Here is a 27,721-nt window from a genome sequence, read left to right as displayed (position 1 = left end):
ACGCACCGCTAATGTACGACGTAGGGAAATCGTTCCCTCAGAAATGGCAGCGTGGCTCCTCTCAGCCTTCTCTCTGCGCGAACAAACCTCTAGTAACTTTAGTATGTAAGATCGTGGTTCTATTACAGACATCTATAGATATCTGTGGGTTCAATGCAACGAGTTCAATGCGTTTCCATGACAATGGCAATGACAATATTATATGTGCATATGTATGTATATGTATATATGCGTAAAAGTTGATTACTGTCAATGTAAAAAATTATTAAAATATTGACAAAGTATTTCAAAAGCAAATATATAATAATAAATTGTGTAATTTTATTTATATTAAGTTATAGTGATATTTAATAAAAAATTGTAATTGTAAATCTCATATTTATATATATAAATATATAATTTAATGTAATAAACACACAATGACTTTATATTTTGACATTCGAGTGCAAAGTCCTGAAACTGCTTCAATAAATACATTTGTAACTTGGCATAATAACTATCCCTTGTTAGCTGTTTCTGCATATTCTCAAGACAAGGGTGGCTTTGTAACCATTTATGATGATCAAGGTGAACCTGTGCAAGACATTGAATCATCAGGACATATTGTAGCGCAAGTTACTGCACTTGCATGGCATCCTGAGAGGACATGGTTGGCAGCAGGATGGGAGAGCGGAGAGTTACGAGTTAATATCATAAATACTATAAACTGCAGGAAACAAAAAATTAGTTTTTCTTTATTAATCTCTGATTATCATTTCAATGAATTATTTTTTTTATTATAAGATTATAAGATTTTAATTATTATAAGATAAAGGAAAGTGTTAAATTGTTAAGTATTATAGGTATGGCCTGGAGATACTGGGACTCAAGAATTCAGTGTAATAGTAACTCCTCATCGAGAGTCTATCACAATTTTGCAATGGAGTCAGCATGGTAGCCGTTTAGTATCTGCAGATACTAGTGGATCTATAGTTGGTTGGAAAATAGATTCCAGAGGACAACTTTTTATGACATTCCATCATGAATTGAAAGAGTCTTTTACACAAATCGCATTTAGAACAAATCCTTCAAAGTCAACTATTGACATTAGGTATATAATATACATATCATCATATAATATAATTAATTAATATAAATCATTATTTCTAAATAAATAAAATAAATTAAAAGATAACTGAATTTTTATATAGAATAGATTATATTTTTCTAATAATTATATATATATTATTTAATATTATTAGAAAATATTATATTTTCTTGATATATTCCTAAAAATATTAAATATTTTGAAAAATATTGAAAAAGAATTTCCAAATAAAAACCATGTAATTTAGATAAATAAATCCTCATTTATTAATTCAGCAGACTCATTTTGAACAATTTATTTTTTACAGTGGTTTGGCAAAAGCAGCAGTGGCTGGTGATGAAAGAGCTTTAGACTTATTTAATTCATGGCGCCCAAGAACTGCTGCACCAACAACAGTTTCAACTCAACGAGACAATCATGCATTCTACATTGGTACTGCAAATGGCATCATATACTTTGTTGATTCTCAGGGACAATGTAAGGAAGTTCTTAGTACTGATAGTGCAGCATTATATTGCTTATTGTATCATCAGACTAGAGATTCTATCATCATCATGACGGAGGGATTAAATATTGGACATTTTCAATCAGATTCAATCAGCGGAGAACTGACTGAATTGACAAAGGTACTAATTATATAATCATAAATATAAACATTTCATTTAGCTCAAAATAATAGAAATAATTAAATGTTATTTTTTAATAACTGTGTATCTACAACTGCTTTTGTGATAAAAGTACATCTACAAAAAAATATTCTTGCAAATATTCTCTAAATATTCTTACGACGATACAAGAAAAAATATGCGAATTAGAAATATACAGCGTGTCTCACCTAGAAGTGGCCATCCCCTTTTATCTTTTAAACTAAAAGAGATAGACAATATATATGATAACAAATATATATATATGAAATTAAATGACTTGAACTGAACTTTATTGTGAATATAGTGATTGATTACAAAATTTATCTGTATTGAAGAACGGAGAGATATGCATAATTTTTTTATAATGTAGATATTTTGATTCATATCTTACTTCGACTTGAAGGTCATTTATGCGATTTAGAATGTGTAAAACTTTTTTAAATTATATACATCATATAAAAAGTGCTTTAGAAATTAAAGTAATCTTAACTCATTTAATATCGGTTATGAATTAATATCACATAATTTATTGTACTTGGCTAATAGTATTGATCTCATATCGGTTTCTAAATATTTTATTTTTATCACTCTTAGATTTTCTTATTTTTTTATAAATTTAGATTTTCTTATTCTTTTTTTATGTACTTTTTATGTATTTTTTTATCTTATAAGGTTTTTTTTAGGAGGTCTCACCGCTTTTTGTAAAAATTTATATTATTTCTGCAGAAAATGTATGTTAGATTTTTTTAAAGATATTTTTTTATGCACTTGACATATTCCTTTTACCTTTATAACGTTGTTTCTAGAGGGATATTACCACTTTTTCTAAAAATTTATATTATTTCTGCAAAAAATATATATTCATTTTTAAAAATCTTAAGGGGGGAAACCACATTAGGAGGCTGATTTTTAAGCTTTTTTTGTGAATTTTTTTGAGACGGAAAAAATAATTAGAATTTATTTAAACTTTGAGGTCATTTTATTCATATTTTGAACTACATCTCAGATTTTTTCAAGTTGTTTTTGACGGAAATGTCAAAGTTATAAGCTGCCGCCCATCGAAGGTCGTCGTCAGAGTTAGTTGCTTGCGTGCAATATGGAGGTCACAATTTTGATCTGAAAGTAAAACGAAGGTTTGCATACATTATTAACATGTTTTCTTATTAGGTGAACCAGGTTTAAGCTAAAAACGTTGAAAATTGAATGTTTTACGGGAATTTGAAAAAAAATCTCAATTTTCATCGTTTTTTTCAGTTCTTTTTCAAATAAAAAATACACTTTAAATTATGATATCATCCCAAAAGTTGGTTCAATTGATAGATAGTTTAATAAAGAATAATCACAACTTTATTTTATAAGAATTGGTCAATAATTTTTTGAGCTAGAGTGCACGCAAGTCAAAAAAAAGTCGTTTCGAGAAAAATGCGTTTGAAAAAAAAATTACCGAAAACTAGAAATTCGAGACAGTAGTAAATTATATAAAGAGCTTACCTTTTAATCTGCGATTCCAACACCATATAGCAATTCTTCTTCTTCTTCATAAGCATCATAACAAAACAAGGAATTCACAATCACATTCTCACTGGTAGCACTCTGCAATTTTTTTGCTCTAGCACTTTCATTTTCGGTGAAACTTGTTTCTTTGTTAGAATGCTGATTTCCATGGAATGATTTCTTACGTGGTCTACTAACTCGATAAATGCTAGAATGGTCACCTTTTGGATGGGAAGACATATTTCTCTTGTAACTTTCAACACACGCGTGGATGGCTATCCGATTCTATCGAAATATATTCAAAATAATTCCGACGCTTCTACACAAGCCCTCTATAGTGAGCATTTACAAACAAAAACATCTGGAAAAATACTCTCCCTTCCCTTCTAATATCCCATAGTACATGTGTCATATTGAGCCAAGTAAGTAAGTAAAGGACAACCTGGGCGACCGCTCCATTCTACCTGCTGTGCGTTCCAGCAGTAAACTGAGGGGCGCTCCCTTTTATACTCATAGTATAAGAAGGACTTCGAATTTCATTTTGAAATTTTGGGAACATAATCTTGAATAGTTATACTAATGATTTATGCAATAAAAGAAAAATCGATTTTTTGAACCGTCTAATGTGGTTTCCCCCCTTAACTAAGGACCTAAGTCGCGTATTTTTATGAGGTTTTATTTTCTAGATATTAGAGTTCATTCCCATGGAGTGGTTTTTGAATATTGTCATAATACGATAAATTAGTTTCTTTAGAAGTCTTACGGCACAGTTTTTATATTTTTGTGATACTCCATTTTCAAGATATTAGATTTTGCCCTCAAGAGGTTTTTGAAAATGTTATGCGATAAATTAATCTCAAGTGTATACACACATATACACAGTGTTTGCTGTAGATAATTTCAAAATTATCTAGATAAAGATACAAATCCGTAAATTTATCTTAGATGAGATAAAGATGATTTTGCTTTTACTTAATCTAGATGAAAGATGAGATGATTATTTGCGATAATCTAGATAATTATCTAGATATTTTTGTTTATTTTATAAGATTATAAATATTTGTAAAAAATGTGACGCAGATTATAAATGGGATATTAAAATCATAAACACATATTCTTTCTCTTTTCCTAAAGAATATTTAAATAATAACAAAAAGGTATATAAATAATATGATAAATATTTATTTATTAATTTATAATATATTTATAATATATTTATAATATATTAATAATATAATAATCATTGTGTAACAATACATATATCATTTTTATAAACTATATATTAATACATTGCACAAATTTAAGTAAAACAAGTACAAGATAAAGTATATTTGTAATATTATTTTCCAAATAAAAAATATATTTTAGATATTTTAGATAGATTTTTAGAAGCTTGCCTGGAAAACTCTTTTGCATAATGAAAACGTCATCTTAGACAATTTTTAAATAAGATGACATATGTTTTTTATCTAAGATAAAGATAAAGACTTTGTATTTATTCATCTAAAGTTAAAGATAAAGATGATCCATTTCTTTATCTAGATAATTATCTAGATAATTTTATCTAGATACCAGCAAACACTGCATATACACATATTATACGTATGCACGCACATGTACATAAATGGTTTTGTCTCTTAAAGCATTTTTGCACACCAAAGCGAATAATCATATATGATGTGAACGCAGATTGAGGGACAAAATCGCTTTGAATGTACGCGTGCGAAGATACGTTCATGAGTCTGAACCTTATTATGAAGAAAAATGAAAAATATCAATTCTCACATGCGATTATCATTTTTCGGAATTGCCTGCACCAATTTTATTCAAACTGGTCGCAATCGAAAGCTTATATTCACATTATATAATAAAAATACTGTTAAATTTTTAATTACGGCTTTAGTTTCTGAAATATTTTAATCGAAAATTTATTTGACGTAAAATTCTGGATAAACTATTTGGTAGCGCCGTGTCGAGAACAGTGATTTTTACGGATGCAGTTCACGGAACAGTGAAATGCACGGATCCAGTTTTTTATCAGTTTTTTATGTACTTATCATCGCAACCCTACCGCATCGCTTGATATATAATATATATACAGAGTGGTCCATTTTAATGTCCCAAATATTTCTTTTCCTACGCCTTTTACAAAAAAAGACAAAAGTTGAATGGCTTGAAAGGGGCCATAAGATGGTGTTATTTGTTTGACCTTGAAAAGTCGTTTGAAGGTCACCTTCAATTAAGTGGAACCCCCTATTTTTTATTGCATATTCTTGTAGCTTATCTCGAGAGCTTTCCAAAACACTATTACTAAAGTATTTTTTTTCATTGAGTACTTTTCGAATTATGAGGCTTAAAATAATATCTTAATTTTACATAAAATATCTAGTAAAATATTCATTTTTTTTATTATCCTATCTTAATACTTTTATGTACAAAATAATGAGAGGAATCAATTGGTGTAAAGAAAACACACAGTTGTTTTTAACAAAAAATATGTAATTGTTAATTGCAAATTACATATTTTTTCTTCGAATAGAATATGCAATAAAAAGTGGAGAGTTCCATTTCAAAAATTCAAGGTGGCCTTGTCGTGACCTTGGCGACACCATCCAAAGTCAAACACATGGCGTCAGTAAATAGACCTTTTTATAATTAAGTTAGTTTTCATTAAGTATTATCCGAATTATGAGGCTTGAAATCATTTCTTAATTTTACATAAACCGTAAAATATCTTGTAAAATATTCATTTTTCGATTATCTTACCGTAATACTTTTATGTACAAAATAATGAGAGGAATCAATTAGTATAAAGAAAATATACAGTTGTTTTTAAGAAAAAATATGTAATTTGCAATTAATAATCTATCCTTTACGGTTGGAACCGGAGGAAGGTTTACCATAGTTCTATTAATTTTTTCAACGCTGATTTCCACGGATTCTTACGCACGCTTTTGTTAATTACATGTATGTATTTTCATGTTTTGTTTAGTTTTTTCAAACTTTCGCATCATAATTCGTAATATCCTCCATTTTTTTTATATATTATTATATATCATATTTTATATATCATATTTTTATATCATATATTTTTTTCTAATTTTTGTTATTAGAAAGCAAAATAAGAAAGAATAGCTGAAGCTGGTCCAAAATTAGGACCGAAACATTCATTAAATAATTTTAATATTAAATATACCTAATATTTGTGTGCACTATTTACTGCGCTTGACTCATAACGGCCTATTCCTCTCCACTTATATTGCTAAATATTGAAACTCGTAATGTCTCTGTTCATAATATATGTAGAGTAATAATAAAAATATTTTTATATTTGATATAATTGTGATTTAATCTATCAATTAAGCCTATTAAGGCTTCGAATTCGATTAGTTTATCTTTATTATCATTATTAAGATCTGATAATTCTAAGATACTCTATTAATTAATTCTTTATATTAGTTCTTTATAGGGGTGTCCCATTTTAATGTCCCATCCCAAATAACTTTCTTATTTTTAATTTTAAAAAAAGATGTTTCAAACAAAAGTTGTATGGTTCCTAGGGGCACATAAGATGGTACCATTAGTTTTACCTTGAAGAGTCACATAAAGGTTACGTGAAGGTCATTTTGAATTTCTTAAATGGAACACCCTATATATTTTTGCATATTCTTGTAACTTAACTCTTAACTCTAAGAAAAAATATGGAATTGTTAATTGCAAATTAGATATTTTTTTTTAAACAACTTTGTGTTTTCTTTACATCAATTGATTCCTCTCATTATTTTGTACATTAAAGTATAAAGGTAAGATAATCGAAAAATGAATATTTTACAAGATATTTTATGGTTTATGTAAAATTAAGAAATGATCAAGCCTCATAACTCAAAAAATACTTCATGAAAAAATCTTTATTTATAGTGTTTTGGAAAGCTCGCGAGATAAGACAAGAATATGCAAAAATATATAGGGTGTTTCATTTAAGAAATTCAAAATGATCTTCACGTAACCTTCATGTAACTCTTCAAGGTCAAACTAATGGCACCATCTTATGTCCCCCTAGAAACCATACAACTTTTGTCTGAAACATCTTTTTCTATAATTAAAAATAAGAAAGTTATTTGGGGTGGGTCATTAAAATGGGACACCCTGTATAGATGTATAATCCGCCTATTATTGTGTATAACATTAGCACGAGACATTACCGTCTCTTGATTTAAATGAAGACCACATACATTTATACATTATTACGTTGTATATTATTCTAGGTCAAATTAAGTAGTAGAAATGATATATCGCGTACTGCTTGTACCACTCTATGCTGGATCAATGGGAACACTTTAGCTGTGCTCACAGGAGAACTCGCTATACGATGTTGGAATCTTCATACGGGTGATACATATGTTCTCTTGCCTCCAGATTCATCTAATGGAAACATTGCTACTCCTCAGGAAATATGTACCAGTTTAGCGTTTTGCAAAAGCAATGGTAAAAACTATAGTTAAACAATATATTTAAACAATTTTTAATTAATCTATTCGAGTTAATAAGTTTGAAAACAATTAGTTAAATTATATTTCTCGCATTTTTCAGATACTTTAGCTGCTGGTACCAATTTAGGAACAATCTATTTATGGAAGCGGAAATCCTCTCCCGACAACGATGAGAACGCTTGGCCAAGCATTCCAGAATCTTGCGCAATTCATGGAACAGTGAAGCAATTAACGTGGGGCATCAGTTTATCACGGAATTCTCTTTTGGCCGTCAACTGTATAACTAATGTATTTATTTTGCGTCAACAGCCGATGTGTGCTGTTTACAATAATGGCATTTGTGCGAGTCAGCTTACACCAACACAGATTCTACTTGAAATGGATGAGCAAAGCTATACATTAAAGACGGAGATCCAAGTGCAGACTATTGCTGTTACAAAAGAATATATCGCCGTTTCTTCTGGTAGACAAATTATTGTCAATCGCATTAACAAAAATACTAATTTTAACACGACTGTATTGGCGACCTTTAGTTGTGATACTGAAAAGATGCTCATCTATGAACATACATTGATTATATTGACGCCAATGACTATTCAGTTACGATCTGTAGAAGGTTCCGTCATTCAAACACTTCCTACCTTACCAGAAGAGGGCGAACCGATCACGATGGAGTTAACAGGTAAAAATTTTTAAATAAATCTAAATAAATATTATTATATTAATATTATATAAAAACGAATAAAACAAATACATATTACAAACAATATACAGAGTGGCTGAAAACTTTTCGCGGTCTCGAAGTGTGAAGATAGATTGGCTCAAATTAAGAAGAAAGGTCCTTTACTGTTTTGCGATATTTACAATAATTAACGAAAAATTAATTAAAGAAGATCGGCCAATGCGCGTGGCTAGAAGTGCGTGGCGGTCTCACTGTAACATAATGTAATAACACGCTTCTAGCCACGCGCATTAGCCGATCTTCTTTAATTAATTTTTCGTTAATTATTGCAAATATCACAAAACAGTAGATCTTCCTTCTTAACCCTCCTGCGCAAGAGTTTTCCCTGACTTGAATGTTATCAATATGCACAAGTTTTAATTATTTGTTCAATAATCTAGATTCCTCATTAGGAATTTCAGAATATGAAATAAATCAAGTCAGTTTATCAGAAATTAAATTGACACAAGACAATAAATAAAATTACTACATTAGTCCTTTGTAAATCTTATAAAATATAAATACTACATTAAAAGAAATATAAGAAATATACAGGGTGTATCAGACCACCGTGCCAGCCGAATATCTCAAAAACCGAAAACGGCAGACAAAAATGTTTCCTACAAAAGTTGTAGGGTTTCGAGTAACGCATTATATAATAATATTAGTATGACCTTGAATAGCGTTGTCAAGGTCACGTAAAGATCACCTTCAATTTCTTAAATGGAATCTCCCCCATTTTTCATTACATATCCTTGTAGCTTATCTCGAGAGCTTTCCAAAACACTATAAATAAACATTTTTTCATCAAGTACTTTTCGAGTTATGAGGCTTGAAATCATTTCTTAATTTTACATAAACCATAAAATATCTTGTAAAATATTCATTTTTCGATTATCTTACTTTAATACTTTTATGTACAAAATAATGAAAGGAATCAATTGGTATAAAGGAAAAACAGAGTTATATTTAAGAAAAAAGATGTAATTGTTAATTGCAAATTAGATATTTTTTTTAAAACAACTATGTGTTTTCTTTACACCAATCGATTTCTCTCATTATTTTGTACATAAAAATATTAAGGTAAGATAATCGAAAAATGAATATTTTACAAGATATTTTATGGTTTATGTAAAATTAAGAAATGATTTCAAGCCTCATAACTCAAAAAGTACTTGATGAAAAAATGTTTATTTATAGTGTTTTGGAAAGCTCTCGAGATAAGCTACAAGGATATGTAATGAAAAATAGGGGATTCTATTTAAGAAATTGAAGATGATCTTTACGTGACCTTGACAACGCTATTCAAGGTCATACTAATATTACTATGTAATGCGTTACTCGAAACCCTACAACTTTTGTAGGAAACATTTTTGTCTGCCGTTCTCGGTTTTTGAGATATTCGGCTGGCACGGATGGTCTGATACCTGTAATTATTTTTTTCTCCTTTGTAGAACTTATATCCATTTTAAATGAATTCGAATACGAGTTAGTTAAATTTGGTGTCGCCGCGTGGCGGCAAGTAAAAAAAACACATGTTATACATTTTCGCTATTGTCGTGCCCGGCGGGGCACGGGGTGTGGGGTAGCCGGGAGTATAAAATAGAACCGTATTATCCTTTAGCGTCTTTATTGTATTTTTAGTTTACAAATATATATTCGCTTAATATCTTCTATTCTTATCAGTTTCTTTCGAGCCTTCTCTTCGTTGTCCTTTCCTCGAATCGTTCGTAAATAGATTTAGAGCGTTTACAATTTCTTTGAGTGTCTTCGTTGCACAATTTTAACGGTTTAGCACTCGGCACTACTTTAGTGATTGATTTATTACTTGTGACTGTCCGCCGCGGATTTGCGGTGGACGGCTTTTATTCCCTCTGTTTTGAAGGGTTTTTTGGAGGGGATCGCCTGGCAACATGACCATATATGGTCATGGGGTTTTCTGTGGCATTCATAATCAAAATGCAAGCGAAGGAAGTTCAAAGTCGAATTCCTTCGTTAGCGTCTTTCGCGTTTCCGGTGAGCGACGGTAGTTCGCTGAGTTAGCGGTTCTTGGCGCGGCTCGCGAATGTTCTTTACGATATTCGCGAATGTTTTATATAATTACTAAAATAGGTTATAGTCTCTCGGGCTATAACACTATGTTAAAACGTTGCTGCAATTGCCAAAGTAATATTACAAAATAATGTTTCTGCATTATTTCTGCAATATTATACTGCAGTGAACAATGTTGTAACATTGCAGCAAAATTGATGCAAGCTTCTGTGCTGTATGGGATATTATATGTTATATTCTTCATGTTTAATCTAAAGCGCTTATTTATTAGCTTAAAGTTGCTCTCATTAAAAAAGTAATATTCAGATGCAATTTTGCCAAAAGAAAAAGTTATTTCTTTTTGCACAACCTCATGCTGTGCATTCCGCATCTGCGAATTCTGATATACTCTGTTTATGTGAAGATATGTGTGTATTTCATTCATATTATAAATATTATTTTTATAATTATTTACAGGACAGTATTTGACTGTTGCGTCATTGAATGGTATTTTAAAAATCTGGGACTTGGGTAAACATGAGGCTAAACTGCATACTCGAGCTATGGCGACGTATGAGGCGATCAGTGACTTTGCCGAAATTATTGAAGCAAGATGTAATGCGGATTGTCATTGTGTCTCGATCACTGTCGCAATGGCAAACCTTATGCCTAGTTCGATTTTATATGTTTGGGATATTGAAAGTGATCAAGTCCACGAGTTCGATTTCGGGGAGTCAAACGATATCATTGATGATGATTCTACATTGTGAGTAAAAAAAAACATTTAAAAAAATATTTAAAAAACATATTTAAAAAAATAGGAAACTGCATCATAACTATATGAAATTACAGATTAGATTGTAAATAGAATTATAGATTATAAGTGATATTAATTATATTTCTAATCTATGATGTATGATTTCTAATCTATGATTATATTTCTAATCTATGATTTCTAATATAAAGAAAAGATACAAAAACATATTAATCTGTCTTAGTGTTTAATGTCTTGAAGGATTAAAATAAAAATTTATATTCAAAGATACATTTATCAGAAATTGCACTCACTATCAAATTGCATCACAATTTTAATTTTGTTTCAAATCTTCTTGGCCGAATTTTAATGATCTTATATGGTATATGGTATATGTCAAATATATGGTATCGTCAATTACATGTCTTAACAGTGATACATAATACACAATATTAATTCACAATATTAATACACAATATTAATTCATAAATATATTAAAATACAACATTTCATTTAGAAATATAATTCAAAATAATTTATATTATTAAAGAAATTATATGTGATATCATTTATTATTTGTGTATATCATTTATAATGCATATCTCTCTATATTTCACTCATAATTTTACATACTACCTTTCAAAATTATTCCACTTTGTCTGAATAATTTGTTTATAAATTTAATTTTTTTTAATTATATATATACAGGGTGTTCAAAAAGTCCCGGTACGGGGGAATAACTCGAAAAGTAAGGGTCGGACAAAGAAACTTTTCGGACAAAAGTTGTAGGGCTTACTCCGAGCTTTTATCTCGTGACCTTGAGTTCGACCTTGAGCTTGACCTTCAAGGTTATTTAAAGGTCAAAGTGTTTTTTTTAAATGGGAACCCCTATTTTTGATTGTATATTCTTATAGCTGACCTCGAGAGCTTTCCAAAACACTATAATAAAATATTTTTCCCTCAAGCATTTATCGAGTTATGAGGCTTCAAATCATTTCTTAATTTTACATAAACCGTAAAATATCTTGTAAAATATTCACTTTTCGATTATTTTACCTTAATACTTTTATGTACAAAATAATGAGAGGAATCAATTGGTCTAAAAAAAAACATAATTGTTCCGAAGAAAAAATATGTAATTTGCAATTAACAATTACATATTTTTTCTTAAAAACAACTATATGTTTTCTTTACACCAATTGATTCCTCTCATTATTTTGTACATAAAAGTATTAAGGTAAAATAATCGAAAAGTGAATATTTTACAAGATATTTTACGGTTTATGTAAAATTAAGAAATGATTTGAAGCCTCATAACTCGATAAATGGTTGAGGGAAAAATATTTTATTATAGTGTTTTGGAAAGCTCTCGAGGTCAGCTATAAGAATATACAATCAAAAATAGGGGTTCCCATTTAAAAAAAACACTTTGACCTTCAAATAACCTTGAAGGTCAAGCTCAAGGTCAAACTCAAGGTCACGAGATAAAAGCTGGGAGTAAGCCCTACAACTTTTGTCCGAAAAGTTTCTTTGTCCGACGCTTACTTTTCGAGTTATTCCCCCGTACCGGGACTTTTTGAACACCCTGTATGTATGTATATATATATATATATATATATATATATATATATATATATATATATAACTTAAAATTGAATACTACACATACTGTTTACAATGTAACATACATTTATAGAATTAATTATTCTATATTAATTATTCTATAATAATGTAATATATTCTATATTATTTATTGATAATATTCTATAATAATGCGATATTATACACATATATTAATATGTAAGAACACAAAAAATTTAGCATGCAAAAATTTACTTTTTCTTCTTTTTTTTTTTAGAATTTCGCAATGCAGAGGAAGATTAGTTACGGCGCATTGTTGGGATATGGAGGACCCTAGATTACTGGTATGTCGAGCTCAAAGATTGGAAAGCCATGATTCTAAGAGTTTTCATAAAAATGATGATAAGGTAATATTCATTTAAAAATAAAAGATGCTAAAAATCCACGCGGCTGTTTAAAAAAATTATTATACAGGGTGCGCCAAAAGTCCGGATACATCTAAATATCTCACAAACAGTGCATTTTAGAAAAAAATGTTTCAGGCAAAAGTTGTTTGGTTTCGAGGGGGTCATAAGATGGTATCATTGGTTTAACCTTGAAGAGTCATTTGAAGGTCACGCGAAGGTCACTTCAATTTTTTAAAATGGAACACCCTATATATTTTTATATATTCTTGTAGCTCATCTCGAGATCTTTCCAAAACACTATAATGAAGTATTTCTTCATTGAATACTTTTCGATTTATGGGGCTTGAAATCATTTTTTAATTTTACATAAACCATAAAATATCTTGTAAAATATTCATCTTTCGATTATCTTACCTTAATACTTTTATGTACAAAATAATGCGAGGAATCAATTAGTATAAAGAAAACACATAGTTGTTTCTAAGAAAAAATATGTAATTTGCAATTAACAATTCCATATTTTTTCTTAAAAACAACTGTATGTTTTCTTTACACCAATTGATTTCTCTCATTATTTTGTACATAAAAAGTATTAAGGTAAAATAATCGAAAAATGAATATTTTACAAGATATTTTACGGTTTATGTAAAATTAAGAAATGATTTCAAGCCTCATAACTCGGAAAGTACTTAATTAAAACTAACTTAATTATAGTGTTTTGGAAAGTTCTCGAGAGAAGCTACAAGAATATGTAATAAAAAATAGGGAGTTCGAATAAAAAAAATTAAGTTGATCTTCAAATGACTACTAATTTGACCTCTAGGTCAAAGTCGAAGTCACCATGAGATGTCTCCCTCGAAATCCTACAACTTTTGTTTGAAACATTTTTTCGTATCTTTTAGACTTTACGAGATATTTCGATGGCAAAGTTAAAATGGAACACCCTGTATAATAAACAATCCGACTATATATATATATATATATATATATATATATATATATATATATATATATATATATATACAGGGTCTACCAAAAGTGTGGAAACCCCTAAATATCTCGGAAAATATACGTTTTACAGAAAAGTGTTTCCAACAAAAGTTGTAGGGTTTAAGAAGATCTATATACTGATTCTATCAGTTTGACCTTGGATGGCGTCGTCAAGGTCAGGTCAAGGTCACATTGACTTTTTTAAATGACACCCCCTACATTTGATTGCATATTCTTATAGCTTAATTCAAGAGCTTTCCAAAACACTATAATAATGTTCATTTTTATTAAGTACTTTGCGAGTTATGAGGGTTGAATGATAGAGTAGCGCCGGTATTAACATTATCCAAGGTGTACTACATGGAGGTTACTCGCTCGGATTTGCATCTGTTGTGTGTGTGATCCAGCTAACTAAGGCAAGATCGGTCGTGGATCCAGTCAGCAAAAGCAAAGACCCAACCAAATTACAATCGAGCATTTAAAGACCTGGAAAGCAATCGACATAGTAAACAGTAAATAAATTTGTGGATGCTCATTTATCATAATAATTGTTCGAAATGTGTGCGTGTGCGTGCGTGCGGTGCGTGTATACAGAGATCAGGTTAGGTTGCACCAAACGATTGCAAATGTGTTTCAATGTGTTAAAGTAAATGCTGAAAGTGGCTGCCATTTACTTCCTGACAATATGCTAATCTTTGGTAGAATGTAGAAATGACTTTACGATTCGTTTCAAAAGGTATCAAAGCCATTTCATCCCTTATTCGCTGTATCAATTCGTGAATGGTTTTAGGTTTTGTTCTGTAAACCTTACTCTTCAGATATCCCCATAGATAATAATCAAGAGGAGTTAAATCTGGTGACCGAGGTGGCCAATCCTCTCCTCCCTCATTTCCGTTCCTTCTTCCTATCCACCGTAGCGGAAAAGTCTCATTTAAAATACGACGTGGTCCTGCACCAAAATGAGCAGGAGCTCCATCATGCTGAAACCATATTTCTTGGAAATTATTTGGAAAAGTATTCTGTATGGCTGGAATTATTTGATCAACAAGTAATCTCTCATACCTTTGAGCGTTCAAATATTCTTCAAAAAAAAACGGCCCTATTAAATAGCCATCTATTATTCCGCACCATACATTTATTTTTTGTGGATGTTTTGTGTGAGTTTCCCGCACCCAATTCGGATTCTCATCTGACCAGAAACGAAAATTTTGATTATTAACTTCTCCCGTTAAGGTAAAAGTTGCCTCGTCTGTGAAAACAATTTGATAAGGGAAGATGGGCCGGACATCTATTAGTGCCATCATTCTTTCACAGAAATGTATACGACGCTCCTCATCTCCGTTTTGCAATTCTTGAACGTATTGCAATTTATATGGATGGAACTTGTTCTTCTTTAAAATTCTCCAAACCGACATGGGAGCAATATCGTGAGTTTGAGCGACTCTCTGAACACTAGAATTGGGATCTTCAATAAATGTCTGCAGAACATCAAGTTGTTTTTCTTCGTTGGTTGCAGACAATGGTCTTCCTGACTTAGAGCGATTTCTTACGCTACCAGTTTGTCTAAAACGTTCTATTGTTTTTAACACAGTGGACTTATTAATTCGACGGTTCGGATACGTGTCATTAAATAATCGAACGACATCAGAGAACGATCTTTCGTTATCACCCCATCCACGCATCATGAGGATAGTGATTCTTTCACGTTCCGACAAGTCGCCAGCCATTTTTAAAACGTTTAATTTTAATTAATCGTACGTTGTATTTGGACGATAACAATTAATTTCTGCTTGCTCAAAGCTGAAGTTAGAAGGTGCTCGTTCTTTGATAGCTTTATACATTCTTAGTTGAATTTTAAATGCGAGTTAGACTGCATGTAGTGCGTCACATAGCGGTAAATGAAGGAACTAACGAGACGTTTCATACACGTTTTATGGAGCAATTTTTTGGCAATTTGACTTCAGCGAAATATGAGGATATGTTGAGGAATCGATCTTGCCTTAGTTAGCTGGATCACACACACAACAGATGCAAATCCGAGCGAGTAACCTCCATGTAGTACACCTTGGATAATGTTAATACCGGCGCTACTCTATCATTCAACCCTCATAACTCGCAAAGTACTTAATAAAAATGAACATTATTATAGTGTTTTGGAAAGCTCTTGAATTAAGCTATAAGAATATGCAATCAAATGTAGGGGGTGTCATTTAAAAAAGTCAATGTGACCTTGACCTGACCTTGACGACGCCATCCAAGGTCAAACTGATAGAATCAGTATATAGATCTTCTTAAACCCTACAACTTTTGTTGGAAACACTTTTCTGTAAAACGTATATTTTCCGAGATATTTAGGGGTTTCCACACTTTTGGTAGACCCTGTATATATACCGGGTGTTTCAGACCACCCGTACACCCCATTTTAAAGTAAAGGAAGTGGTTATTTTGAAAAATGTTTCAGACAAAAGTTGTTGAAGATAAAGTAATGCATTACATGGGTAAATTTGATTGACCTTGGGTGGCGTCGTGAAGGTCATGTCAAGGTCGACTTGAATTTTTTAAATGGGAACCCCTATTTTTCATTGCATATTCTTGTAGCTTATCTCGAGAGCTTTCCAAAACACTATAATTAAGTACCTTTTTATTAAGTACTTTTTGAGTTATAAGGCTTGAAATAATTTCTTAATTTTACATAAACCATAAAATATCTAGTAAACCATTCATTTTTCGATTATCTTACCTTCATACTTTTATGTACAAAATAATGAGAGGAATCAATTGGTGTAAAGAAAACACATAGTTGTTTCTAAGAAAAAATATGTAATTTGCAATTAACAATTCCATATTTTTTCTTAGAAACAACTATGTGTTTTCTTTACACCAATTGATTCCTCTCATTATTTTGTACATAAAAGTATGAAGGTAAGATAATCGAAAAATGAATGGTTTACTAGATATTTTATGGTTTATATAAAATTAAGAAATTATTTCAAGCCTTATAACTCAAAAAGTACTTAATAAAAAGGTACTTAATTATAGTGTTTTGGAAAGCTCTCGAGATAAGCTACAAGAATATGCAATGAAAAATAGGGGTTCCCATTTAAAAAATTCAAGTCGACCTTGACATGACCTTCACGACGCCACCCAAGGTCAATCAAATTTACCCATGTAATGCATTACTTTATCTTCAACAACTTTTGTCTGAAACATTTTTCAAAATAACCACTTCCTTTGCTTTAAAATGGGGTGTACGGGTGGTCTGAAACACCCGGTATATATATATATATATATATATATATATATATATGTATATGAAAATGTTATGCAAGTGAAAAATATTGATCTTACTATTAAATTTTTTCAATACATTTATAAATTTATTATATGAAACTTAAGTAGCTTTGCATTTTTTCTCTGTTTAAGTAAAAAGTATTAAAAAACGTATATATTAAAAAACTTATTGTAATCTGCACCCAAAAATCTTTAAAATATTTTCTCCATCTGAAATTTTAAATAAAAATACTTTGGAAATCAGGGAATTTTCAAGAAATATTGTTTCAAGATTTGAGTAGATACTCTGTAAATAATTCATTATTATAAATTTTTATTATTATTATAATTATTATTAAATCGTTATTGTAAATTTCATTACAAAAATTTCACTAATTATATTTCATTAAATTTCATTAATTACATAATTATTAAGTTTTATATAAAGAATAAAAAAGAAAAGTAATATATAATTATAATCTTTAGTTTACTATGATCATTGTTGATAATCCGTTTTTTATTTAGATTATGCAAGCCTCCGTAGTATTGGTATCATTATTCGCAACATCAGATCATGGTATTGTCGTGCAAGACGTGAAACCAATAGCTGACGAGAACTGTCGATTATTAGGTGTGCATTCGCCATATATCATTATCCTGAACTCTGAAAAAAATTTGGATAAAAACAGTAAAATTGTACAGTTGTTAATGAGAGATTTTGAAGAATTGGGAGATTGCGATTCTGTCACGAGGAAGGCAGTAATGGATTTTAGTTATCATATTAGTGTGGCAAACATGGAGGAGGCTTTTAAAGCTATTAAATCCATAAAAAACGAGGCTGTTTGGAAAAGTTTAGCTAAAATGTGCGTAAAAACAAAGCAATTAAACATGGCTCTACTTTGTCTGGGTCACATGAAGCAAGCTAATGCTGCACGGGCTCTACGTGAAGCAATGCAAAACGATGCTTTGAATCTAGAAGCACAAGTAGGAATACTGGCTGTTGAACTTGGTCTCTATGTAAGTTGTTAATATACATACATACAGGGTGGGGAAAAGTATGGAAGCAAACAATTATTTCCGAAACTATTCATTTTTCGACAAAATGTCTTAGACATAATTTTTATGGTATGAAAAGATGTATTATGTAGCATAGACGGCATGACCTTGAAATGACCCTTACGAGCTGCATACAAATAACGTAAAAAATTTCAAATGGAACTCGTCAGTTTTTGTTACAGATTCTTGTAGCTGATGTCGAAACGTTTACAAAACACTGCATATGAGCCCCATTCCCTTAAAAACACTCCCAGTTACGAAACAATTGTGATAATTCGTATCGACGAAATTGAAAATAGACAGCGTACGTGTGATTACATGAATGTGTGTAACGCGATTGAACGTCATTATGAGAGATCAGTACAACAGTAGCAATTATTGCAACAAATGGAGAATAACCCGCTTCGATCATTTCTGCCGATACGAAAGATACGCGAAGTTCGTAGAATCAGTTAAGGCGTACATCGAACCGTACTCAAGGAAAGAGATTGCGTGATTCATCCAACCAGTTAAGGTAAGATAAGTGCGATTCATCCAACCAGTTAAGGCAAGATAAGTGCGATTCATCCAACCAGTTAAGGCAAGATAAGTGCGATTCATCCAACCAGTTAAGACAAGATAAGTGCGATTCATCCAACCAGTTAAGGCAAGATAAGTGCGATTCATCCAACCAGTTAAGACAAGATAAGTGCGATTCATCCAACCAGTTAAGGGAAGATAAGTGCGATTCATCCAACCAGTTAAGACAAGATAAGTGCGATTCATCCAACCAGTTAAGACAAGATAAGTGCGATTCATCCAACCAGTTAAGACAAGATAAGTGCGATTCATCCAACCAGTTAAGGCAAGATAAGTGCGATTCATCCAACCAGTTAAGGCAAGATAAGTGCGATTCATCCAACCAGTTAAGGCAAGATAAGTGCGATTCATCCAACCAGTTAAGGCAAGATAAGTGCGATTCATCCAACCAATTAAGGCAAGATAAGTGCGATTCATCCAACCAGTTAAGGGAAGATAAGTGCGATTCATCCAACCAGTTAAGACAAGATAAGTGCGATTCATCCAACCAGTTAAGACAAGATAAGTGCGATTCATCCAACCAGTTAAGGCAAGATAAGTGCGATTCATCCAACCAGTTAAGGCAAGATAAGTGCGATTCATCCAACCAGTTAAGACAAGATAAGTGCGATTCATCCAACCAGTTAAGGCAAGATAAGTGCGATTCATCCAACCAGTTAAGGTAAGATAAGTGCGATTCATCCAACCAGTTAAGGCAAGATAAGTGCGGTACAACAGGTACAATTACATGTTATTAGTGGACGCAACTGAACGTCATGATGCGAAATCAGTAAGCAATGTCAATGTGCATACAAATTGTTTGTATCACAATTGTTTCGTAACTGGGAGTGTTTTTAAGGGAATGGGGCTCATATGCAGTGTTTTGTAAACGTTTCGACATCAACTACAAGAATCTGTAACAAAAACTGACGAGTTCCATTTGAAATTTTTTACGTTATTTGTATGCAGCTCGTAAGGGTCATTTCAAGGTCATGCCGTCTATGCCACATAATACATCTTTTCATACCATAAAAATTATGTCTAAGACATTTTGTCGAAAAATGAATAGTTTTGGAAATAATTGTTTGCTTTCATACTTTTTCCCCACCCTGTATATGTATATATATATATATATATATATATATATATATATATACAGGGTGTTTCATTTTAATCGCCTCAGGCAAATATCTCGAAAAATATGGAAATTATGAAAAAATGTTTCGGACAAAAGTTGTATGGTTTCGAGGGGGCCATAAGATAGTAACATTGGTTTAACCTTGAATCATTTGAAGGTCACATAAAGGACCTTAAATTTCTTAAATGAAACATTTTATATATTATTGCATATTATTGTAGCCTTATCTCGAGAGCTTTCCAAAGAAAACACAAAGTTGTTTCTAAGAAAAAATATGTAATTTGCAATTAACAATTCCATATTTTTTCTTAAAAACAACTGTATGTTTTCTTTACACCAATTGATTCCTCTCATTATTTTGTACATAAAAAGTATTAAGGTAAAATAATCGAAAAATGAATATTTTACAAGATATTTTATAGTTTATGTAAAATTAAGAAATGATTTCAAGCCTTCTAACTCGAAAAGTACTTCATGAAAAAATAATTAATTATAGTGTTTTGGAAAGCTCTCGAGATAAGCTACAAGAATATGCAATGAAAAATAGTAGATTCTATTTAAGAAATTTAAGGTGACCTTTATGTGACCTTCAAATAACTGTTCAAGGTCAAACCAATGTCACTATCTTATGGCCCCCTCGAAACCATACAACTTTTGTCCGAAACATTTTTTCATAATTTCCATATTTTTCGAGATATTTGCCTGGGGCGATTAAAATGAAATACCCTATATATATAAATGTTTTTTAATTAATGTTACAAAATAAAATACATAATGGTCTCTAAACTACAGACTGATGCTGAACATTTGTTTCGAGAAGCGAAACGTCTAGATCTTCTGGAACAATTATTTGAGGCTCGAAACAAATTTAAGGAAGCAATTGAAATAGCCAGCAGTGAGAATAAGATTCGCGAAAAAACAAGTTACTATAATTACGCTCGTACATTGGAGCAACAAGGTAAAATAGCAGAAGCTATCGATATGTACACGAAAGCTGATTGCCATCGATTTGAAGTACCCAGAATGCTTTTGACGAGGCCTCGGGAGCTTCTTGCATATCTCAATAATACCGAAGAATTGTAAGTGGCGTGATCAACATTAATTGAAAAAAAAGTTATTTATAATAATTATATTAATAGGGAAATTAAAAATTGGCATGCCCAATACACTGAATCGACTGGCGACATGGAAACCGCTTTACATCTTTATGAGCAAGCAAAAGATACTTTGTCAATGACAAGATTATTTTGTTATTTCAAAAGAGAAGATGAAGCATGTGAATTAGTAACCAAAACAAGTCATGCTGCATCAGCATATCACCTTGCTGCGCATTACGAATCGAAGAATAATGTGACACAAGCGATCCACTTTTATACAGTCGCTAAAGCTTATACTAATGCGATTCGACTCTGCAAGGTAAAATGTTTAATATTGTAATATAGAAATTTTTGTCTTTTCTTTTTTTTATGTTTAATTCTCCATTCTTCTATCTTTTGAGTGAGTGAAAAAGAGAGAGAGAATAAATTTTTATTTTAAAGTGGACATATATGGTACAGAGTGTCCCAAAAATCCCGGACCGGTCGAATATTTCATAATCTATGCACTTTAGAAAGAAATGTTTCAGACAAAAGTTGTATGGCTTGAAGGGAGCCATCAGATAGTGACCTTGGTTTGACCTTAAACAGTCATTTGAAGGTCACATAAAGATCACCTTAAATTTCTTAAATAGAACCTACTATTTTTCATTGCATATTCTTGTAGCTTATCTCGAAAGCTTTCCAAAACACTAATAAAGTATTTCTTCATTGAGTACTTTTCGAGTTATGAGGCTTGAAATCATTTCTTAATTTTGCATAAACCATAAAATATCTAGTAAAATATTCATTTTTCGATTATCTTACCTTAATACTTTTATATACAAAATAATGAGAGGAATCAATTGGTGTAAAGAAAAAACATAGTTATTTTTCAGAAAAAAATATGTAATTTGCAATTAACAATTACATATTTTTTTTAAAAACAACTATTTTTTCTTTACACCAATTGATTTCTCTCATTATTTTATATATAAAAATATTAAGGTAAAATAATAAAAAAATGAATATTTTACTAGATATTTTATGGTTTATGTAAAATTAAGAAATTATTTCAAGCCTCAAGCCATAACTCGAAAAGTACTCAATGAAGAAATATTTTATTATGGAAAGCTCTCAAGATAAGCTATAAGAATAGGTAATAAAAAATGGGGGGTTCCATTTAAAAAAATGGAGATGATCTTGAAATCTCTGAAGCGTCTTCACCTACAAAAAAATTATTAGTAGCATATTACGGCCCTCTTGGTATCGTACAACTTTTATACGTACGAAATTTTTGTATCTCTAAAAATAACGGAGATATTCCACGACAGAGTTATTGGTCCACCCTTATATATTATTTGTAATTTTCTGTTTTATTACTTTTAGAATGACATTAATATAACAGTGGTTCATCTCATTTACATCTTTAACTAGTCCTTTATGAGGCACTTTTGTTACTAAAAGAGAAACAATTTCGCATGACATATACCGACAGTAGTTTCTAATCAAGCAACATTTAAATGAAATTAATTATAAAAAGACTCACTTTTATACGCCTTATTTACAGGAGCATAACATGCTGGAAGAATTGTGGCCATTGGCTATATTAGCGCCACGACATTCACAGATAGACGTTGCTAAGTTTTATGAAGATAATGACCAACCAGATCGTGCGGTGTTGCTGTATCACAAAGCTAATCTGTTACATAAAGCTTTGGATGTTGCATTTAGAACGCGACAATATAGCGCATTACAATTGATTATCATGGATGTAAATGCAGATTCCGATCCAGCATTGATTCGCAAGTGCGCCGATTATTTCATACAAAATGACCAAATCGACAAAGCAGTAGATCTGCTCGCGACTGGCAAAGACTACATAGCAGCTTTAGAGTTGATTCAGCAACATAATATTGTGTTAAGTGAGGAGCTCGCAGAAAAGCTAACAGTCGAAAAGAGAAACAATGATGATGTAGAACACGAACATTTGCGAATTTATACGCTTGAGAAAATCGCGGAAATCGGTTTCGATCAAGGAAATTATCACCTTGCGACTAAGAAATTTACACAAGCTGGTAACAAGTTGCGTGCTATGAAAGCATTGCTCAAGTCTGGCGATACCGAGAAGATCTGTTTCTTTGCGCAAGTCTCGAGAAATAGCGAGATCTATATTATGGCAGGCAATTATTTGCAATCTTTAGATTGGCAGAATCAACCAGAGATTCTGAACAATATCATCAATTTTTATTCCAAAGGCAAAGCAATGGATTTGTTGGCAAATTTTTATGTAGCATGTGCACAGGTGGAAATCGATGAATTTCAGAATTATGAAAAAGCACTGGACGCATTAAATCAAGCTAGTAGGTGTTTAATTAAGGTAGTAACACCACGTGATCCGGATGTTCACAAACGAGCAGTGGAATTGGTCAACAATAGGATGTCAACGATTAAACGTTATTTAGATATTAAAAGGTAAATTCAAAATCTAATGCTAAATTTATCAGTGTGAAAAATTTGATCGATGATATTGCAACATAAAAGTTTATGAAAAATTAAATAATAAATAATAAAATTGTAACGGGTTCGCCCATTCCGAATGCCTCGGAGCCTAACTTGCCGGTGTCCAGGATTTGGGAATAGAAGGAAATCCAAATTCGCGAGATATCGATATGAATGTAGAAAAGAGTTTATTAAGAAATAATAAGTACAATAGTATGAAAAATGATTACAATGTTAAACGCCTTTAAACCGGCCAAGCAAGAAGAGGGCTTAAAACTGATTAAACGTATATCTAGAACTGATTCGCAGATCTACAATCAATCGCGATTTTATTACTAAAACTCTGCGATCTAGAGCGCGAGAATGTGTGTTCTTCTTTGTCAGCGGGAATAGTCAGGAAGTCACACAAATGGAAAATCCTCGGTAGCTCCCAGAGGCACTAGACAGGCAGGAGACTGGGTTGATACGCGGGATAGGTGTCTCCGGTCAGTCCAGCCATATACCAGCCGGTTGTCCCCCCATTCGTTTTGTAGCAGTATAGTGATAGTCGGAGTGGATTCCGCCTGGGGGAAGCATTGCACTGGCAATACACTGGCAATACACTGGCTTACATAGAGTGTCCCAAAAGTTCCGGACCGGTCGAATATTTCATAAACTATGCACTTTAGAAAGAAATGTTTCAGACAAAAGTTGTATGGCTTGAAGGAGTCCATCAGATAGTGGCAATGATTTGACATGGGAGAGTCATTTGAAAGTCATGAAGATCACCGTCAATTTCTTAAATGGAACCCCTATTTTTTATTATATATTCGTGTAGCTTATCTCGAGAGAGCTTTCCAAAACACTATAATAAAGTATTTCTTCATTGAGTACTTTTCGAGTTATGAGGCTTGAAATCATTTTTTAATTTTGCATAAAATATCTAGTAAAATATTCATTTTTTGATTATCTTACCTTAATAATTTTATGTACAAAATAATGAGAGGAATCAATTGGTGTAAAGAAAACACAGTAGTTGTTTTAAAAAAAATATGTAATTGTTAATTGCAAATTACATATTTTTTTCTTAAAAACAATTATGTGTTTTCTTTACACCAATTGATTCCTCTCATTATTTTGTACATAAAATTATTAAGGTAAGATAATCGAAAAATGAATATTTTACAAGATATTTTACGGTTTTTGTAAAATTAAGAAATGATTTCAAGCCTCATAACTCGAAAAGTACTCAATGAAGAAATATTTAATTATAGTGTTTTGGAAAGCTCTGGAGATAAGCTATACGAATATGTAATAAAAATAGGGAGTTCCATTTAAGAAATTGACGGTTATCTTAACGTGACTTTCAAATGATTCTCCCATGTCAAATCATTGCCACTATCTTATGGCCCCCTTCAAGCCATACAACTTTTGTCTGAAACACTTCTTTCTAAAGTGCATAGTTTATGAAATATTCGACCGGTCCGGGACTTTTGGGACACCCTGTATAATAAACTCGGAAAGCTTCTCTCGACTATTGGGAACTGCCGTTTATTTCGCGCTTTAGTTGAGTCTGATTGCTGAATGGCAAGAAGTGGATGTGGAGTTGTTCGCAGAAGCTGACCCAGCTATCCTAAATGTCACGATTTTTTTAATATCCCAAGAGAGCACCTCGTAGGAGTTCCGAGAGGATCTCCAACAGGAGATGATCTTCAGGCCATAGCTGGTCTAGAATTTTTTCCGTATTCTCCAAGAAGGAGAGCGAATCCTTTCTGTCGAAATGGCAAAAAATCCACTTTCGGATCTGGTCTGAAAATTATGTGAAATTCGTAAAACTTTTTTTGTTTATAACTTTTTAATAAACAACAGCTAAAATCTTTTGCATGTTACTTAGGACAGTGACCTTGATAACATATGTCAAGGTGAAGCTCATCGGAAGTGAGTCCCCTAATATAAACTTTTATCGATTTCGGTAATTCTCAAAAGCACTAAGCAGGCAGGCAGCTGGATGGGAATAAGTATCGACTTTTTGGTCGGTCCAGCTTATACAGGGTGTCCCAAAAGTCCCGGATCGGTCGTATATTTCATAAACTATGCACTTTAGAAAGAAATGTTTCAGACAAAAGTTGTATGGCTTGAAGAGGGCCATCAGATAATGGCAATGATTTGACATGGGAGAGTCATTTGAAAGTCACGTGAAGATCACCGTCAATTTCTTAAATGGAACTCCCTATTTTTGATTAAATATTCTAGTTCAAAACAGTATAATAAAGTATTTCTTCATTGAGTACTTTTTGAGTTATGAGGGTTGAAATCATTTCTTAATTTTACATAAACCATAAAATATTTAGTAAAATATTCATTTTTCGATTATCTTCCCTTAATGCTTTTATGTACAAAATAATGAGAGGAATCAATTGGTGTAAAGAAAACATACAGTTGTTTTTATAATAAGAAAAAATACGAAATTGTTAATTGCAAATTACATATTTAAAAAAAAAAACTATTTTTTAATACCGTACAACTCTTATAAGTACAAAATTTTTGTATCTCTAAAAATAACGGAGATATTCCAAGTGGACAGAGTTATTGGTTCACCTGTATATAGAAAATAAAAATGGTACTATATCTCGTAATAAGTAAAAATCTAGCAAAGAAAGGAAAAAGATTTATATTTTAAAAGAGAATAGATTAAGATTAAAAATATTCTGCTCCACTTATAACATATATATATTTCATATTATATCGTATCAGAGATTAACTTGTGTATCTACTTTTATTTAAATAATGAAAGTTTTTCACACATTTTATTCCTGTATTAATAGTTTAATTATGAGATATAAAAATATTTCTTTTATGTATTCAATTTTATTTCTTTCATATGTATATTCAAATATTTCTTCTCTTTGTTATGCAGATTATTTGAAAGGGGAGAAACGGAGACAGCAATGCAACAGGTTCGATATTTACTGGATTCGCAAGGGTCCAATCTGGAACAATCGGTACGTCGCGGTGATTTATTTGCGACTATTACACAGCATTATGTCAATATAGGAGATACTAAGAAAGCTTGGGCTACTATCGAAGAATTGAAACGCTTGGTACCAGGAATAAATCTGAGTTATTACTTTAATATAAATCTTCTTGAGCTATTGGGATACAAAATGACAGTGGAACGGCAAGATGGTTCCGATAAGGATGATGGAATTGAAGAGCTCCTGGGAGAATAAAATTTCATTAAAAACATATTTTTAAATTAGAATGTTTTCTTTTAATATAGATGAAAATAGATAAAAAATAGTTAAATTAGAAATAGGGACGTATCTCATGGAGGTAGCAGACACAGATATATTTAAACTACCGCATGTGTGAACGTTGAGTACACCTTTTAGAAAATCACTAACAGTTATCTCTAGACAAGTGTAAGGATCGAATTCACTCTATCTGCACACGAGAGGTGACATGGTTATTATTGAACAGATTGTATATATCAGTTTTAACAGCTGCAAAAATGATACATATAATCAAACAAATCAATGCGAGGGCTCAATTATTTTATTGAATAAATTTAATAAGATAAGCCAGCAAATCGAATTTTTGGGCGCAATCTGTAACTTTAATTCCTTTAATTCCTTCAAATCCTTTAATTTTTCCGTGAATCTCGAGACACAATAACTACAAAGGAGATATCTAATTTTTTTAATTTTTCTAATACTTTAAAACATTGAGTTACACACAGATTATAAACCCAGGGATTTATTATTGCATAAACCCCAAAAATTAGAATTATTAGAATTTATTATTTATTAATTTACACATACAATTAATAAATAATAAATTTTAATAATTCCAATTATTCTAATATACAAGGCATCTGGTAAAGTCAATCAAATAGGAGGTAAAAGAGGAGTAGAACACATAATGTAAACAAATTTTTTCGTAT

The 27,721-nt window shown here is 31.3% G+C and overlaps 1 protein-coding gene across 3 annotated transcripts; it reads left to right on the top strand.

Annotated features, from left to right (window-relative positions):
- Positions 1-10: 10 nt before the first annotated feature.
- Positions 11-27,580, top strand: LOC105255005 (intraflagellar transport protein 140 homolog). 3 transcript variants are annotated; one of them, XM_025414901.1, is made up of 13 exons: positions 11-212; positions 568-683; positions 843-1,090; positions 1,395-1,713; positions 7,494-7,713; positions 7,819-8,400; positions 10,948-11,236; positions 13,083-13,212; positions 17,998-18,489; positions 21,017-21,303; positions 21,364-21,640; positions 22,868-23,772; positions 26,696-27,579. In XM_025414901.1, the coding sequence occupies exons 1-13, from the start codon at positions 203-205 to the stop codon at positions 27,006-27,008; spliced, it is 4,188 nt and encodes a 1,395-aa protein (XP_025270686.1). In that variant the 5' UTR covers positions 11-202; the 3' UTR covers positions 27,009-27,579. The 3 variants fall into 3 exon arrangements, with proteins under 3 accessions (XP_025270686.1, XP_025270685.1, XP_025270684.1); XM_025414900.1 differs by having other exon boundaries at positions 511-683; XM_025414899.1 differs by lacking the exon at positions 11-212 and having other exon boundaries at positions 420-683; positions 26,696-27,580.
- Positions 27,581-27,721: the final 141 nt, after the last annotated feature.

This window comes from Camponotus floridanus, unplaced genomic scaffold (assembly GCF_003227725.1).
Source record: "Camponotus floridanus strain SB8 unplaced genomic scaffold, Cflo_v7.5 scaffold90, whole genome shotgun sequence".
In the NCBI taxonomy this organism is placed as follows: domain Eukaryota; kingdom Metazoa; phylum Arthropoda; class Insecta; order Hymenoptera; family Formicidae; genus Camponotus; species Camponotus floridanus.
The sequence above is the reverse complement of the archived record's forward strand: the minus strand, read 5'-3'. Positions and strand labels throughout refer to the sequence as shown.

Excerpts from the sequence above, each read along its gene's own strand:
- LOC105255005 (XM_025414899.1), top strand. The coding sequence starts at position 420 with ATGACTTTATATTTTGACATTCGAGTGCAAAGTCCTGAAACTGCTTCA. Across the intron at positions 684-842 it reads GGGAGAGCGGAGAGTTACGA|GTATGGCCTGGAGATACTGG; the intron begins GTTAATATCATA and ends TAAGTATTATAG. Across the intron at positions 1,714-7,493 it reads AACTGACTGAATTGACAAAG|GTCAAATTAAGTAGTAGAAA; the intron begins GTACTAATTATA and ends ATATTATTCTAG.